General features: G+C 38.2%; 4 protein-coding genes across 9 annotated transcripts in view; 1 reads left to right on the forward strand and 3 right to left on the reverse strand.

Annotated features, from left to right (window-relative positions):
* LOC129241570 (uncharacterized) overlaps positions 1 to 5,984 on the reverse strand; it is a 43,063-nt gene extending 37,079 nt beyond the window's left edge. For 3 of the 5 annotated variants that reach the window (XM_054877975.1, XM_054877973.1, XM_054877971.1), the window contains exon 1: positions 3,323 to 5,984. In XM_054877975.1, coding sequence (XP_054733950.1) covers positions 3,323 to 5,836 — 2,514 coding nt within the window. In that variant the 5' untranslated portion in view covers positions 5,837 to 5,984. The remainder of the gene's footprint in view (positions 1 to 3,322) is intronic. The other 2 variants (XM_054877976.1, XM_054877972.1) reach the window with 1 other exon arrangement.
* LOC129241575 (histidine-rich glycoprotein-like) lies at positions 1,608 to 2,292 on the forward strand. The gene is made up of 2 exons (XM_054877982.1): positions 1,608 to 1,985; positions 2,058 to 2,292. The coding sequence occupies exons 1-2, from the start codon at positions 1,676 to 1,678 to the stop codon at positions 2,264 to 2,266; spliced, it is 519 nt and encodes a 172-aa protein (XP_054733957.1). The 5' UTR covers positions 1,608 to 1,675; the 3' UTR covers positions 2,267 to 2,292.
* Positions 5,985 to 6,151: 167 nt separating the features above from the next.
* Positions 6,152 to 16,545, reverse strand: part of LOC129241571 (putative uncharacterized protein DDB_G0282129) — a 148,679-nt gene continuing 138,285 nt past the window's right edge. For both annotated transcript variants that reach the window (XM_054877978.1, XM_054877977.1), the window contains exons 5-6: positions 11,322 to 11,495; positions 6,152 to 6,408 (exon numbers count right to left, since the gene is read on the reverse strand). The gene's annotated coding sequence lies outside the window, so the exon portion shown is untranslated. The remainder of the gene's footprint in view (positions 6,409 to 11,321; positions 11,496 to 16,545) is intronic.
* Positions 15,512 to 16,086, reverse strand: LOC129241577 (cuticle protein 19-like). The gene is made up of 2 exons (XM_054877985.1): positions 15,786 to 16,086; positions 15,512 to 15,726 (listed from the first exon to the last, which is right to left on the reverse strand). The coding sequence occupies exons 1-2, from the start codon at positions 16,084 to 16,086 to the stop codon at positions 15,512 to 15,514; spliced, it is 516 nt and encodes a 171-aa protein (XP_054733960.1).

The following is a 16,545-nucleotide window of genomic DNA, read 5'->3' on the forward strand; positions in this document are numbered from 1 at the left end:
TACTTATTCTATAAATAATAAAAATTCGTGTAGATTTAACATCAAGCATTCTTTTTTGCCGAAAAAACAAAACTTTATCCAATTCGACTCCTGAATAATAGTCCTTTCATGTATTGGAGTTAATATCCGCCGTGATAATTGTCCCCATGATGGTATACCTGAGGGTGTTGGGCATGACCGATTTTCTTCACAACGGCGTTGAAGCCGTTGTGATCGTCGGCAGTGTATTCCACAACGCGTGTGGTGCCGTCAGCTTCATCCAGAGTATATCCGCCTGAAGAAGTATGAACATATTTACATACATAAGATTTATGCTGTTATTATATATTAGTTGAAGGAAAATTGTCTCACCCTTGACATGATCACCATCGCGTTGCTCCCATTGGCTTTTATGATCACCAGTATGTGCGTCCTTTACTCCATAATCGAATTCGTATTTGGGATAGTGATGAGGTTCATGGTGTTCGTAATGGTGATCATAGTGCCCTTGACCATCTCCGGCGTATTGCAGGTAATCATCGTGACCGGCATACCCGTGAGCAGCATGGTTGTGTTGCACTAATGTGGCGTAGCTGGAAGCATGCCCATGTGGAACATATCCTGCAAATGTAACTCCGAAGAGTGCTACTGCCATGACGACGATACTTGGGAGGATCTGCATTTTAGTTTAATATAAATTATTTCCTGCTCCGCTGCTTATTTCCTGCTCTACTGCTCTATTGAATGCCAACGTTTAACTGATACCAATCAACTGCCTACAGTTTCTATTTATACTCTACTTTGTATGACGGACTTTTCCAATCAAGTTCTGAAAGCATGCGTTAACTTTGGTTTATAGGAAATTAGAGTGAAACGCATGCAACCAATTTTTTGCTAAATTCTTTAGTTCACGAATTGCCAATCAAGAAAAATGAAAGCTCATTTCGAATCAACACCTCTTGTGCAGTGGCCAAACTTTATTGTTTTTACGCGCAAGGTCGCCTTGTAAATTCCGGAGCCACCTGAGTGCAGACGCTTATCCATACTAAATAAAAGATCGGCGCACCGACTAACCCAGCTTGTGGCAGCAAACACTAACAAATCATTTATATTGCTTCGATTCTTGCTTCGCATTGCTCATGAATACATACAAACGAGTATAAGATATTCACATTGGTTAGACACTTTACTCATATTTTCGTTCACATTTTAACTAAGCGATCAGCATAATTATTTACGTTCACATATGTATTGTTATTGTTATTGTTATAAAATTCTCGTTTCTTGCTTTATGGTATTTCGATTCGTTGGCCGTATAAATGAGCGTAACTTTGGCAATTAGTTTACACGTATTTTATAGTATAATTTGGAGCACTTGACAAAAAGGTCTTACTTATGTGAAAAATATTTCATTTCCTTTTATCGAAAGATATTACAAGTGCGAGGTTAAATAGTTAGTGATCTAAATGCAACAAAACACCACCCTGCTTTTCCTAGTAATAATTTAAATTAAGATATTTCATCGTGTCGGATACACTTAATTAATTGAAGGAAATCAATACTACCTACTTATAGAAAATTTCCATATCGCTGTGGTATAAATAGATATTGCAGATGCAGAGCTGGTATCAGTTAAACGTTGGCATTCAATAGAGCTACAAGCAGCAGAGCAAGAAGTAATTTATATTAAACTAAAATGCAGATCCTCCCAAGTATCGTCGTCATGGCAGTAGCACTCTTCGGAGTTACATTTGCAGGATATGTTCCACATGGGCATGCTTCCAGCTACGCCACATTAGTGCAACACAACCATGCTGCTCACGGGTATGCCGGCCACGATGATTACCTGCAATACGCCGGAGATGGTCAAGGTCACTATGATCACCATTACGAACACCATGAACCTCATCACTATCCCAAATACGAATTCGATTATGGAGTAAAGGACGCACATACTGGTGATCATAAAAGCCAATGGGAGCAACGCGATGGTGATCATGTCAAGGGTGAGACAATTTTCCTTCAACTATAATAACAGCATAAATCTTATGTATGTAAATATGTTCATACTTCTTCAGGCGGATATACTCTGGATGAAGCTGACGGCACCACACGCGTTGTGGAATACACTGCCGACGATCACAACGGCTTCAACGCCGTTGTGAAGAAAATCGGTCATGCCCAACACCCTCAGGTATACCATCATGGGGACAATTATCACGGCGGATATAGCTACGATAATGGCCATCACGGCGATAGTTATGTGGAAATCAAACAACACCACTAAATGGAAGAAATGATTAAAACGGAAGAACTGGTGAATACAAACTAAAAAATCGAGGGGATATCATCATAGAACCAAAGAACTTTGAAATATATTTGTTATTTAACTGCACATATACAAAATGATATTTATTCTTGAATAGGGGAGTGGGTGCTGATGGTAAGCGGCGTATTAATGTACGTGAATCAACAACTTAGCTTTAATGAGTCAAAAGTTCGAATCATTCACGTAGCCCAGATGGCGAGCGTGATGCCATGTTTTTACATCAACACTACAATTCTGGGATGGGAAGTAAGATTTGAGCTTTTGTTTGAAACCTCCTGATTTTGTTTTAAGAGAATGAATCTACAACTAAGATGCCTTAGGAGAAAATACAAAAATATCTGAGCTGTAATGCTCGTTGGCTTTGGTGGAAGTTGGACATCTTTTGAAAAATTTTGATTAGAAAAATAATAACTTGCTAAAATGAGCCCGATTTATCTAAGAAACATAACAAAATAATTAACTTCTACTACAAAAATCGTGGATCAGTAAACACTATAATTCTCAAAATGTAGGTATTTTCGATAGTTATATTCTTCCAACAGAGCCGGGATCAAAAACGGGAATCGAAAATTATGAGTCGACTGGCTTGGTGCAACATATAAAAATGCCAGCCAGGTATTTGTGCCATTTTGCTTTGAAAATATGATTGGAGAGACATTTTACATTAACGGCCTGCGTTTTTGGCCTATTATTGTGTGCTAACGATATGTAGTTTTCAGTCACACAGCCAATAAAACCAGGAGGTATCATGAAAACTGCTGATGCGTCTAGCACTAATAATTATGAGGTTTACGTTTATATTGAATCACTAAATAAATAAATAAAATAAATACTGAAAACTGAACAAAAACGACATTTTTAATAATTTTTAATATTTATTCGAATTTGAAACAAAAATATACAAACGTAAAATAAAAAATGGAAAAATATGTTTGTAGTTGGCAGGTAATCGCACATTTGCATTTTATTTTATTACATCCATACTTACGTGGCAAGCGCTTTAGTGACTTTTACCTGTAATTTACTGGTTGGCGGCGAGACGACCAAGCAAATCTTCATGGTAGCACGCAAGAATTCCTCGCGTTTTGCGTTCAAATCCTGGGGCACAGCGATTGGAGATGTTACGGCCGATTGCTTTAGTGGTGCACGCTTTGTTGCGCTACCCATTGCGGTTGCCGGCGCTGTTGTCGTCGTTGTGACTATGTCACTGCTACAGTGCGAGGCACACGAGATGGGCAGGAAGGGATTAAGACTCTTTATAAAGCTGCTGCCGGAAGCGGAAGTGCATGGTGTGGATTTGCAAACAGTGGTCGCATCTGTGGATGTTTGTGCACATTGTGGATGTTTATGTGAGGGCTGTTGATGCAGCAGGTGCCGCGTTGGTGAGTTTAAGATGAACAGTTTACGACGCTGTCGTCCAGGCGTCGAGGACGAACTGGCAGCAGAGCTGGAAGTGTGAGGTGCAGTAGGGCCGCTACTTGTCCAGACTGCTGCTGGAATGGCGCTGTCGCTGTGTGTAGATTCTTGTGAACCTGTACGACTGTAGGCAGGCGTTGGTAGTTCAGCAGAATGTGTGCCACCTCCGCTAGTTCCCACCACGCTGGTATCCCCGCTCTTGCCGTACTTCACTGCCGTCACGTTGTCGTCCAGCGGTTCGTCCTCCTCATCGTAGGCGCTGTGATATGTGCGCGCGATGATTTCAGGTAAAAATGGATTATTCGGCGATGCTAGAGTATACTGGTAATAAGAACCAGCCGCTTCACTGGAATCGGTACGTTTCAGTATTGGCCTAGAGGTAGCAGAAGACGCATTGCCATTAGCTGGTGGTGCAGCTGTAAAAGCGTCATCAGCTTCGTCGGACTCCTCTGGAAAACTGCCAACATAGAAATCGGCGGCAACATGACTTCCACTTCCGCTAGTTGTTGTGAAGCCTAAATTCTCCCACTCGCCCGAGGAAGAATTATGTGACGAGGCTGTGAATCCTTCATTGGAGTGCGCATGAAAACTTTTTGTGCTTTCGTTGCTTGATTTGAAGAGAAAGTTTTGAAGGCGTGTGAGCTTCGTTGAGCTGCTTTCGCTGGTAATGCTACAACTTCGACTTGCGTGTTGTTGCTGCGTATCGCTTTTAATGCTACTTTGCGATTGCAGCTTTTGTTTTTGATTAAGTTGTCTCCCCGTTCTTCCACTAAAGCTTCTGCTCTCAGTAGCGTTTCCATCGCCACTGACGTTTCCACTACCACATCCAATTGTTCCACCCGAACCGCTTGCTCCTACCGCACAGCTATTGCTATTCGTGCTCACTTCGCCACCCATCGACGAATTAGATTGCTGCCACGCCCAATAGCTGATGCTCGACTGGGATGATGTGCGTTCGCCGAACTCGCCACAGTTACTTTCCAAAGAGGTACTCGAATTCGTCGTTGCGACACTGCTTAGGTGATGGTATGCGTACTCGGGGGGTGTGTCAGCATCAGGACTGTCCAAGAGTAATGCTGGATTAATGTGTCCGCCGCTAGCAGTACTGTGCACACTGCTCCTACTGCCACTGCCAACGCCGATGCCTGTGACACCACCACTACTAAGGCCGGGCAAATGAGTTAGAGAGAAGATCGAATGGGAACTGTGCTGCAGTGGCGGTAATGATCGTAGACCGAAGTGCCCAAAATTGAAGTGGTTGCCACCAATATTGTCGATTAAGCTATTGCAACTGCTATTAGTTTGTAGCGCCGCGTGGTTCGCACTGCTGATACCACCGGTGGTATCCTCCAGATTGTACTCGGGACGCTTGATTTCAAGCGATTTGTGTTCACCGCGTCGAAATGAGCGTCGCAACTTCTCGGCGAATTTGCCGCGTGACTCTTTCGAAGTTTTACTCTTTCCTGTTGCAGATGCAGAAAGTGCGTTTACTGTAGAGAGTTCCCCCTCTTTCTTAATTTTGTTTACTTTAGAAATTATATCAATCCTTTGGTCATCGTTTTCTGTATGAATGTTTTCCAGCAATTTTTCCTGCATTTGAATTGGTGTTTTTGCCTCTTTAATTGTTGAAGCTTTTTTCGTTGTTTTGGTTGTTGTTGTTGTGGTAGTCGTTGCAACTGCAACTATTGCTTTCTCTGAGTTGCTCTGTTGTTTCTGCAAATGTATGACTGCTATTGCTGAGGTTGCGGTCGGTGGCAGTATCGCAAAACCACCGCCCATTACGTCGGCGCTGCCGTCTTTTAGGCGTTGAACGGCGTTTGAGACATGAGGTGTGCTAGTTGTTGCACTCGCAGCTGTGAATGAGGGTTTTATTAGACTAGCACCCGTTGTTGCTGTTGTAGCATTGGCTTGTTGCACTTGCAATGCAGCCGAAAATGTATTGCCCAAACTTTCTGTCGAACGAACTAATTTGTTTCGTTTTGATTGGAGTTGTCGTGGGTTTTGTTCAGTTTTTCGCTCTTGCTGTAGTGGTTTTTGTGGCTGTGGTTGTTGATTCCTATTTTTATCAAATACTTTGTTAACACTTCGGCTTTGTGTTGGCTTATTATCCATCTGTGGAGCGAGTTAAGTCTTTGAGCCTCCTATCGATCGAGTGGCTTCTTGTGTTTTTTGATTAGTTTGCGATTGCATAAATATTGGCTTAAATATTTACTGTCTTTTCGAATCCTCAATGGGAATGATATTTATTTGTCGCTGTTACCAGTTAAGTATTTGTTTTAACTTTTTGATTTTATTTATTATTAAAAAGTTTGGTTTTCTAAACATATATTTTTTTAACTTACATAACGTAATCTAATCAAATTGTAAAGAAGCGCTTTAAGTTTCCCCTAAAATCTTTTGATTTGATTTTTTTTTGATATATTTAAATTTTTATTGCAGTTATTTGATCGGTGTTTACTTCTAAGTTTTTCTATTCCAGTTTGTTAAGCTGAAAGATAATAATTTATACTAAATTGCTTCGAGAATTTTTTATAGTTTTGTTTTATTTTTGCAATCACGATCAATTCAAGTTGCATTTTGTGTTCTTCTAAAAACTTTGATTAAATTCTGTTCAATATTTCGGTTAACTTTTAAGTCGATACATCCATTTCGAAATAAAAAGAATTTGCTGTGTTTTCCCATAACTGTAAACATAAAAATAAGAAACAATTAAGATTATGATTTTTATGATTTAGAGGTTTGAGCCTAAAAATATGCCAAGTAACTATCTTATGTACGTAAGTTTGTGTGTTTATAAATGTAAGAAAATTAATCCTAAAAATAAATTCAAGCCTTATGTGAAAATTGATCATATTTGTATTGTAGTACTGCCCTTTTTAGGGCTCCTCCTCCTATTTGTGGTGTGCGTCTTGGTGTTGTTCCGAACTGCAAATGATTTTTTGTGAGAAGCCTTAACATGGCAGAAATACACTCGGACGCTTGCCATTGCCTGCCGAGGGGTGGCCGCTATTAGAAAAAACTTGTCCGATAATTTTGGTGTTTCATGCATGAAGATTCGAGCCTACGCACTGCAGTGTACAGTACTAGTCTATATATACAATGTATCCTGTTCCATAAATTTTCACGCTTTCTGACTGCTAGTAGACAGCACTGCTCTGGCCCTCTCGAGACACAATCTGCAGGTGTCATTTGAGAAACGTAGTACATTTGGATTATTCATATGCACACTCATTTACAGGAGTTCACGCACTGATCATTTTGCTACTTTTGTATATGTTATGTATATACATACATATCTACAAAGTAAAGGCCGCCGCCGTAGTCGAATGGTTGGAGCGTGACTGCTATTCGGTGGTGCACGGGTCCGAAACACGGTCATGAAACACCAAATGATGGAAACGGATTTTCCTAATAGCGGTCATCCCTAGCATTTAATATCTAATGCTATCAGACATATTTTGCTGCATGAAAAGTATACTCGGCGGAAATCGCTTAGGCAACCTCTCAGTTGGCAACGCATAGCAGATTAAGCTGACAGTTGGCGGCACTACTAATATTATATAATATATAATATGTAGAAGAATAAAGAGCAAATACTCATCAATAGAAATCTAACGAATAAAAATAAGCAAACTCACCGCAGAGAATTCACTGAGTAGTGACACACAAAAAATTAAATCTATCAAATTAAAGTATGATTTGGTGACTGCGTTTAGTTTAAGCGACACATTTGTGGGTATTACCTCCACTTCCCTGGCAGGCGCCTAATAGTATAAATTGATTTTTTTCACTACATTTTTTTGTCGCCATTTGACTTCGCTTGTGTGTGTGTGACGTGCTTGCATGCGCATTATTTACTTTAGCTTATCCAGTGTCACGGCACTTCTGGCGGTCATAAAATATCCAAATAGTGAAACAGCCGATTTAGGAAGAATAAGAGAGCCATAAAGTAAACAAATATTAGCAACAAGCTCCCACATAGAGTTTAAAAGGTAAATGGTCAATAATGACTTCATGCCATGCACTTATCTAGACACGCATGGCAATTAATGGTATGCTACTTATGGCTCTATGTGCACATAGGTGAATATAGAAATCTTACTTGATAGTTCACGCCTGCATCGGGCATCCAACCCAAGACCCACCGAATAATAATCACAAGCAACCTACTCGGCTATGGCGGCAGCAAGTATTTATATGCATACACTCACACATGTGCATGCATACATAATACTTCCATTCCCTACTTTCAAGCAGCTACAATCAGCCATCGCCAACATAATCAAAAAACAAATAAAATAAAACAAACTTCTCTTACCTGTGCACCTAATTGATATGACTGCTTACCAATACTCAACTACGTTCAAATATCATTAATGATTAATTGTAAGTATATTTGTGTATACTTGTTTTTTAATTGAGCTTCGGTTGAATCAGAAAACTTAATTGAGATTTTCTTGTATTTGAATGTACATTTGGGCAAATAAACAGAGTGGGGTTTATGTCTTAATGATTGGACCTATACTGAACTCACAGAATTTTTGTTCTTCTATTCATATATGAAGTTTTTCAACTTTAAGCAAGAAATTAGACTTTGTTGCAAACATACAAAAATTCAACCGAGGCAAGATTTTTTGTGTAAGAATCACTTGGAAGGACAACAATTAAATCAAATTTTTATTTTTTTTATTGCAATTTAATTAAGGGGGAAGTCTACTGTGACAAGGGGGAAAACAGGCTTATTTTCCGGATTTTATTTCTAACAAAATATTGCTCGTACATAAAATCTATTTAAACTCTTATCTTTATTATATATTTAAGCTTTTGAAAAAAAAATTGTAAGTCAAAATATTCAAAATGGCCGCTGTGGCACTTCTGCAAGCGCAGGTCCGCTTTTCTTAGGTGCCTAAACGGTGTACATGAAATCTTACGTTTCGGTGATCTAAAACAAAAAAACAAAATATTGTTATCATATACATAGTATTGACTCTCGTCTGACGTAGGATTATGTCGATAAAAAATTTTGGCGTTGAAAAAAAAAATTCTTGAAATTTTTTTCTTTTTTTTTGCCTAAAATTGATGTTACTATTGTTTATAACAATTTAACAAATAACGATATCAAAAAAATCCTATGTCAGACGAGAGACACTATTACAGAGAATATATAATTAAATTTTTAAGCTGATTCATTTATCAGAACTCGAGATATCGTGTACACCGTATACAAAAACTTAGTTTCGAGAAAAATGCGTTTAAAGTTTCATGTGCCGCAGGTACGCGCTTTGGAGCGCTTCGGGAAAAGGTCGAAATTTCAACGAAGAAAAATTTAGCCAGCTGTAACACATATTGTACCTTATTTAAGAGGGTTCAAAGTATTTTTTAAGCTAATAAAAAAAAAAATCGATTTTTTGAAAAAATCCCCCTTAATATTTATGTTTTATTGTGGCGCCGCTTCACTTATGGTATATTTTTTGACTACTCCTTAGCGAAGTGCTGAGTGCACACCCACTCACTATGATATACACATACATACATACATACATACCTATGTGACCGCTCGACGACCGAGCAACCCCTAAATTACAGGCTGTAATTTTTATTGTTAGTATTGTTGAAGCAAAATAATCATAAAAACTGATATGTCCTGCGGCCAGGGCACAGAATTATATTTAGCATCAAAATAAGTAAAATGAAATGAATAAGGAAGTGGACGTGGAAGTGGAGCAGTTGAAATGGAGAAAGGAAGACGTGCGCAAAATACCAATTGCTCAAGTGAAATCGGCCAGTGCGGCGACACTAATTATTATTGTCTCGCGCCCCGCGCTTCCCACTTGCATGGTGTGTATATGCGAGTAAGTATGCACTACTATGTATTTATAACGGAAATTGCTATAAGCAGCTCACACTTTTTACAGGCCTAAAATGCTTTGTTGAACTTTTCGGCGCAGTTCAGTTGCGCTGGGTTATGTAGACTGGGACACGCCTTGACTGTCAATAGTCGCTAAAAACGTCGTTCAGTAAATTTAAAGCTGAATGGTGTTAATTCCCTAAAGGCGATTCGGTGTAGACCAGATTCCTGGCGAATGACTGCGAAGCAGCGGTGATGCTTTGTTTGTAAGGTAAACGTTTTCGGAATGCCAATGGTTAATAAATCGTGGCGCTTAAAAAGAGGCAATGCAAATGCGGTGGTTTGAATGTTGTTGAGCGAAAGTGAATTATTGTTGTGGCTTCAAATCTGACAAATATAAGAAATTATGCAGGAACTCTTGCTTATGAAATTTGCGGAACTTCGATACGTTCCGCGGTTGACTTGACAGAGGTTGATTCAAATAAAATTTTAGCATTATAGTTTGCATATGAATAAAAACATTTTTCTAATAGCGGTCGCCTCTCGGAAGGCAATGGCAAACCTCCGAGTGTATTTCTGCCATGAAAAAGCTCCTCGTAAAAATATCTGCCGTTCGGAATCGGCTTGAAACTGTAGGTCCCTCCATTTGTGGAACAACATCAAGACGCACACCACAAATAGGAGGAGGAGCTCGGCCAAACACCTAACAGAAGTGTACGCGCCAATTATTTATTTTTTTATTTAGTTTGCATATTTTCAGATGCCATATTTATGTAAGTTTTGACACATTGATGGATGGCGGTCAAGGTAAGTGTGTAAAATTGCGCGATACATATCCACCAGGCTAAATGGTAGTGGGCCAATGTTTGATCGATAAACCAGTAAATTTCCCAGGGGGGGACCGAGGCAGCGAAAGTGCCAACTGAGCACATATTGCGGCAGTGGGCTATAAATGTGATGATTGTGATTGAAAGACCGTAAAGTTTAATGCATAATTGAATCGCTGAAAATTGAAAAGAGGAAAACAAAGTGAAAGGCTTAATGGCAATATGAGTGCAAATGGTGCAAAACAAAGGACTTTAGGATGAAAACGTGGTGATGAGATTTCAAAAAAAAACAAAAAAAAAAAATTAATATTGAAGAAAAACGGAAAAGTTCTTTGTTAGTTTAATTTGTTTTCTAAGCCATTCTACTAAAAGAACACACACATCTATGATGCAGAATAATTGTCTTGAGGATCAAATAAGCTGGAAATGCTTATCCGCAGTTTTAGAAAGACTAACAGAAACCTGAACTCTAACTTATTCCTAAGTAGGTACATATCAGAGATTATTTGTTTCAGGTATGTAAAGTAAGTACAGCCCGAGAAGTAGCATTTTTGTCTGATATGCACATGTTTTTAAATTTGCTGGAAATTGGTTTTAAAAATATTTTTCTATGTTTTGGCGCAACCTCTCATTAGCCAATCTATGTCGTACCAAACATTTTAAATGCATTTTTCTAGAACATATATTTCAGCCGGACAATTCGTAAGGACTCATAGTTCAAGAAATTTTAACTGATCGTCTTGAAGTTTTTAATTGAAATGTTTATTATAGAATTAACTTAATTTATACTAAAAAAATTCCTTTCTGTAAAAAAATGTAGCGGTATTTTGAGAAATAATTCCACGCAGAGTTCTAGTGATTAGCTCACAAGGCATATTTTTAGGCACACTAGCGTGTGATTGGATTGCTTGAAGATACTTACATAACTGCATAACAGATAGAAAGTCTCGACTTTTCTTTTAATTTATCGGGCGTTCAGGCGAACGAACATATCAAATGGAACTCAACACACAAATACATATACAACTTGGCAGAAAGTAAAACGGCGCTTTCGGAAGAAGAGTGTATAGGTGTGTTGGTGCGTATAGAAATTTACCTGCAAAGAGAAAAACAATGATAAAACAGTTTATTAGTAAAAGCATTCCGTTATCGAATGAGTCAATTAAAGTCTACATATTTCTACATATTATAAAAAATAAACTTAATGAAATGTAATTAAAATGTCAATATCACTTAGCGAAATGATACGAATAAAATGTGCAGCTACCCATTCTGTGCATAAAATTTTCTTAGCTTATATTACTTCTGTTAATTCTTTGAACACTTCCTGATTGATTGTTGATTGAAAAGTTTAATGAAAGCTTTTACAATAACAATATCGTTAAATCGTGTAGGCTACGTAAAAACATATACCCTTACGCAAGTATTTGACCAGCGGAGTAGAGGAGCAATCATTTATACAGAAACACTTCTACGGAACTCAATTCAACTTCCACCATCCAGCAGCGGTTCTGAGCCTAGTGAAAACAATTTCAACCACTTGCCAGTACGAGTTATATAACAACTTTTTTGAATGAGTTATACTAATTAAGTAACTTATAGTCGATGGTCTTACGCCCTGGAGCCTCTTCGCAATGCAAAATACTTATTTAACCCTTTATGGCATATGAGCCCATATATGGTCCTGTAGCTCTGATTCAATTTCATTTCTGAATAAAGAATAATTAAATAATTGAAGCTAGCAATGAAATAATGAAACGCAAAAAAAATTGTCTATGATTTTATGACATTTCGAAATAACCTCACTTTTGTGCAAGTGGGTGAAAAATTGAGCTGAATTGAAATGCGAATGAATCATTTTCAAAAAAACGTTTACAGAGTAATACGTAAGTACTTTTTGACAAAATAAAAAATATTTTCATGGAGTCGAGTCTTTCTCGACGGATACTAATTTTTCAGCTTTTCTACTGCTTTCTATACTCTACAACTAGTTTTTATATATGGTTCCGAAAAAAAAAACGTTAATATAAAACTGTTTCATTACTTTTCTTTTAATATTTCTTATTGATAATTAAATAAAGCTACAGGGTGGCTGATGAATTTTGCTACATTAAGAAACTCAAATAACTTTTTTTTTAGTGTATGGAATTCATTTATTTTTTTTTCAAGTTGAAGGTCATTAAATTTTATTAAATGTAGCTTAACTAGTTTTAAAAATAATTGAATTTAAATGCCCCCCATGCTCGTTGACACAAGTGCGGCATCTTAGTAAAAAGTTGTTCATTGCTGCTTTGAGAGTTGCGACAGGAATAGCCGCAATTGTTGCCCGAATGGATTGTTTTAGTTCATCCAAATTTGTTGGCTTTGTTTTATAAACTTCTTGTTTACATAAACCTCACAAGAAAAAGTCAGGTGCAGTAAGGTCAGGCGACCTGGGGGGTCAACGAAATTCGGAGTTTCTTGAAATCAGTTTATTGGGAAATTTTCGTCGCAACTCTGTCATAACAGTCTGGGCTATGTGAGACGTTGCCCCATCTTGTTGAAACCACACAGAGTTGAAAGGAATTCTCTTTCGGCGTAGTTCTGGATAGAAAAATTCTTTCAGCATTTTCAAATAACGGTCTCCAGTAACCGTAACGGTGTGACCATTTTCTTCAAAAAAATAAGGCCCGACAATACAGCGTGAAGAAACCGCACACCACACTGTCACGCGAAGAGGATGCAATTCCGTCTCGTGGAGTATCTGTGGGTTAGAAGTACTCCATATTCGACAATTTTGTTTGTTCACATTGCCGTTTAAATCGAAATGGGCCTCATCAGACATGAAAAGGCAGTTTAACATGTTTTGGTCTTCTTCCACCATTTGCAGGATCTTCTGGCAAAATTCTAAGCGAATCGGCAAGTCTGCTGCATTCAGTTTGTTAACCATTTGAATTTTGTAGGGAAATAAGTCTAAATCTTTGTGCATTATTGTTTGCAAAGACTGTCGGCTGACACCAAGTTGAGCAGATAAGCTTCTTGTTGAAACCCTTGGATTGCTTTGTATAGCTGCAGCTACAGCAGCGATCGTTTCCTCCGTCCGAACTGGTGGGTTTCGATGATAAGGGCTTCTTGCGACTGTTCCTTGCTCAGCAAAATTATTCACCAGTCTCATTATGGTCCATCTGCTCGGGGGATCGCCGCCAAACATCCGCCTGTACTCTCTCTGTACCAAAACTACGGACTCCAGTGCGTGATAGCGGCGGACTATCCAAATTCTTGTTTGCGTGTCCCAGTTATCCATTTTAATAAATTTTAAAGATCAATCTGCAAATTAAAACAAAAATGGGACAGATAACTTAAAAAAAAAAAGTTATTCAATTTTTTTTTGGTAGCGGCTTACATCAGCCACCCTGTACTTTCACAATTTTTATCAACGCTTCATTAATTTAAGCAATAAGGGTTAATCCTAACATTATTTCTACTAATTAAATAAGTCAATAAATAAACATATATTCGCAAAGAGAGATTGAATTATTAGAAAAGAAAGTACTTTTGCTAAGGGCACAAAAGACCACGAGGTCGAATTACAAACTTCGAATAAACCTAAGTGGCACCTTTTTCAAACAAGAAGTGAATTGAGGTCTCAGCTCCCTTATTTACGCCCCATTTGTATGCACTTATACTTATATAGATACAGATCAGATTCATTAAAATCTACCTGTTGCTACTACGTTCACCTTCGAAATACTTATTTGCGCCGCGTCTTTTCTAAACACTTATTACAATAATATCACTCCAGCCCATAGTCCCTATATTTTATAATACTAGTCCAGGCGACTCGGCTTAAGTAATATTTCAGTAAATATTAAAGTGAATATCCTTTATTAACCCTTAATAATCGCCAACAAACAGCAAAGTAAGAGAAGGGCCAAATTTAGGCTTCTAACAAATGAAACAACAATAACGGAAAGCCCTGTTAAAAGAGCAACGTCAATGAAAGAAAAATAAGCAGTTGTTGTCCATGGCAAACCTTAAAATGGACACGGACTTTGAGAGAGTTAATGGTATTTACAAATTCTTAACATAAACCAAAACAAATAAAGGCCCAAGTACATATAATATTTACTATTATTTTCACCCAAAAATACTTGCGTACATAGAGGGTTCATATACTTACATATATAAAAATAGAAATGCACACACACACATATATATTCGTATACATACGCATATATACCATAAACACATACAATCACATTACGTGGCACACCGCCTCATATTACCATTTGTTAGTCAAGCAGTTGAACACGACAAGAAGGTCGCGCCAAAAAGAACCTTAACCTCAATTACACCAACGCTAAGTTGGGTGCGTAGAAAAGCTAAAGCGTCTTTTTAGTTCTCCTTACTTTCCTTCAGCAAACAGTTCTCACTTTGAATGCTCACTTAAATTCACTTTGTGGTGTATTGTTAGTGTTCTTCCGTTGGTTTTCACTTCATGCCTTGCTTTGGCGGTCAACGAAGCAGCAAGCCAAGGCTGCACAACATTAACCGGACCAACGCCTTTCTTTCTTCAGCAACTGTCATGCGGTCTACCAATGATTGAATTATTGCTCGCCATTTGGCGGCTATGCATTTAATAATTTTGTCCTTTTTACCAGGTGTATTTCTTGTGTTGTTCTTTAACTCAATTTCTGAAATCTGAACTGAAAATATACGAAAATTAAAGTCCTCGATATTTTCTCCTTAAATATTTAGTTTTCCTTGGTGTTTTTCCCCCTATCGCGTTAGTATGGATGTACATAAATCCTCTAAGGTATAAAAAATCTGCAGAAAACGTCGAAGTTTAATAGGTTTATCGGTGGTAAAATATGTAAAATTCTTCTCCTGTCGTAATTCCCTCACAAATTTGCATAAAATCGATTGGTGTGTTTAAATATTTATCTATGAATTTTTAACACTATTACACCCAAATTTGTTACACTAATATTATTATTATCATTTTCAAAATATCACTTCTTATTTACTAATTGGCAAAAGTTGTGTTTGTCGAATCAATGTCCATGGAAAAGGTCCACCAATGTCTGCAATATCCTGTCTATGATTTCGAAAGCTGTCTGATCTCCAATGGTTTTAATGGTGTTGCTTGATTTCCACATAACTGCTGCCATGCCCAAGGGGATAATGTCCATGACCACCGTAGCCGTAGGCTTCCTTATGTGTATTGTACACTTGGGGATGGTACGCATGTCCGATCTTCTTTACGACGGCATTGAAGCCATTGTGATCATCAGCTGTGTATTCCACAACGCGTGTAGTGCCGTCAGCCTCGGCCAGAGTATAACCACCTAATAAGAAATGGAGCATCAATTAAGACGTTTGATATGCAAACAAGGTTTTAACTCACCCTTCACATGATCACCATCACGATGCTCCCATTGGCTCTTGTGATCGCCAGTGTGTGAGTCCTTAACACCATAGTCGAATGAATATTTCGGGTAATGATGTGGTTCCTCCACATAATGATCCTCTCCGTGGCCACCGTAGGCCACGTAGTTTACTAGACCCAAGTAACCGCCGTGATGAGGCACAACGTCATGCTGCACCACGGAAGCGTAGCTCGAGGCGTGGCCATGAGGAATATATCCTGCTTTTGCGGTACTGAAAAGCGCAACAGCGACCACCACGAGACACGAAAGGAGTTGCATTTTCTAATTTAGAATGTACTTATTTTTAATTTGAGTTATTAGTGGTTGGCTTTTTGAGCAACCGTACTGAACTGATGCGTACTGGAACTTTGGTCTAAGTTTTTATACTATCTGCGGACTGTGTGCGAAGAGCGCACAAGGCGTTGGCGCGCTCACAATGTGTGGCCGACCAAAGAATATATTTACGGTCGTACGAAAATTAAGCATAAGTAGATTTAAATGCGGAATTAGATTAGTAAAAATTTAGTGGTGTAATATATCTTATATGTCATATACATTCTTTTGTTAATTATAATTTTAACCCATTAATAACATTATTAGCTAATACTTAAAAACTGCTTTCTGCTGTTTTTCCATATGACGATAGATACGAGGGCGGATCAATAAGTCCGTGACTTTTTGTATTTCTGACCTCTTTACTGAAAAAGAAATACTGCTCCTGTCAACAGGCATCTGTCA

Source organism: Anastrepha obliqua, chromosome 3 (assembly GCF_027943255.1).
Source record: "Anastrepha obliqua isolate idAnaObli1 chromosome 3, idAnaObli1_1.0, whole genome shotgun sequence".
Taxonomy (NCBI): Eukaryota; Metazoa; Arthropoda; class Insecta; order Diptera; family Tephritidae; genus Anastrepha; species Anastrepha obliqua.

Excerpts from the sequence above, each read along its gene's own strand:
- LOC129241575 (XM_054877982.1), top strand. The coding sequence starts at position 1,676 with ATGCAGATCCTCCCAAGTATCGTCGTCATGGCAGTAGCACTCTTCGGA. Across the intron at positions 1,986-2,057 it reads CGATGGTGATCATGTCAAGG|GCGGATATACTCTGGATGAA; the intron begins GTGAGACAATTT and ends ATACTTCTTCAG.
- LOC129241577 (XM_054877985.1), bottom strand. The coding sequence starts at position 16,086 with ATGCAACTCCTTTCGTGTCTCGTGGTGGTCGCTGTTGCGCTTTTCAGT. Across the intron at positions 15,727-15,785 it reads TGATGGTGATCATGTGAAGG|GTGGTTATACTCTGGCCGAG; the intron begins GTGAGTTAAAAC and ends ATTTCTTATTAG.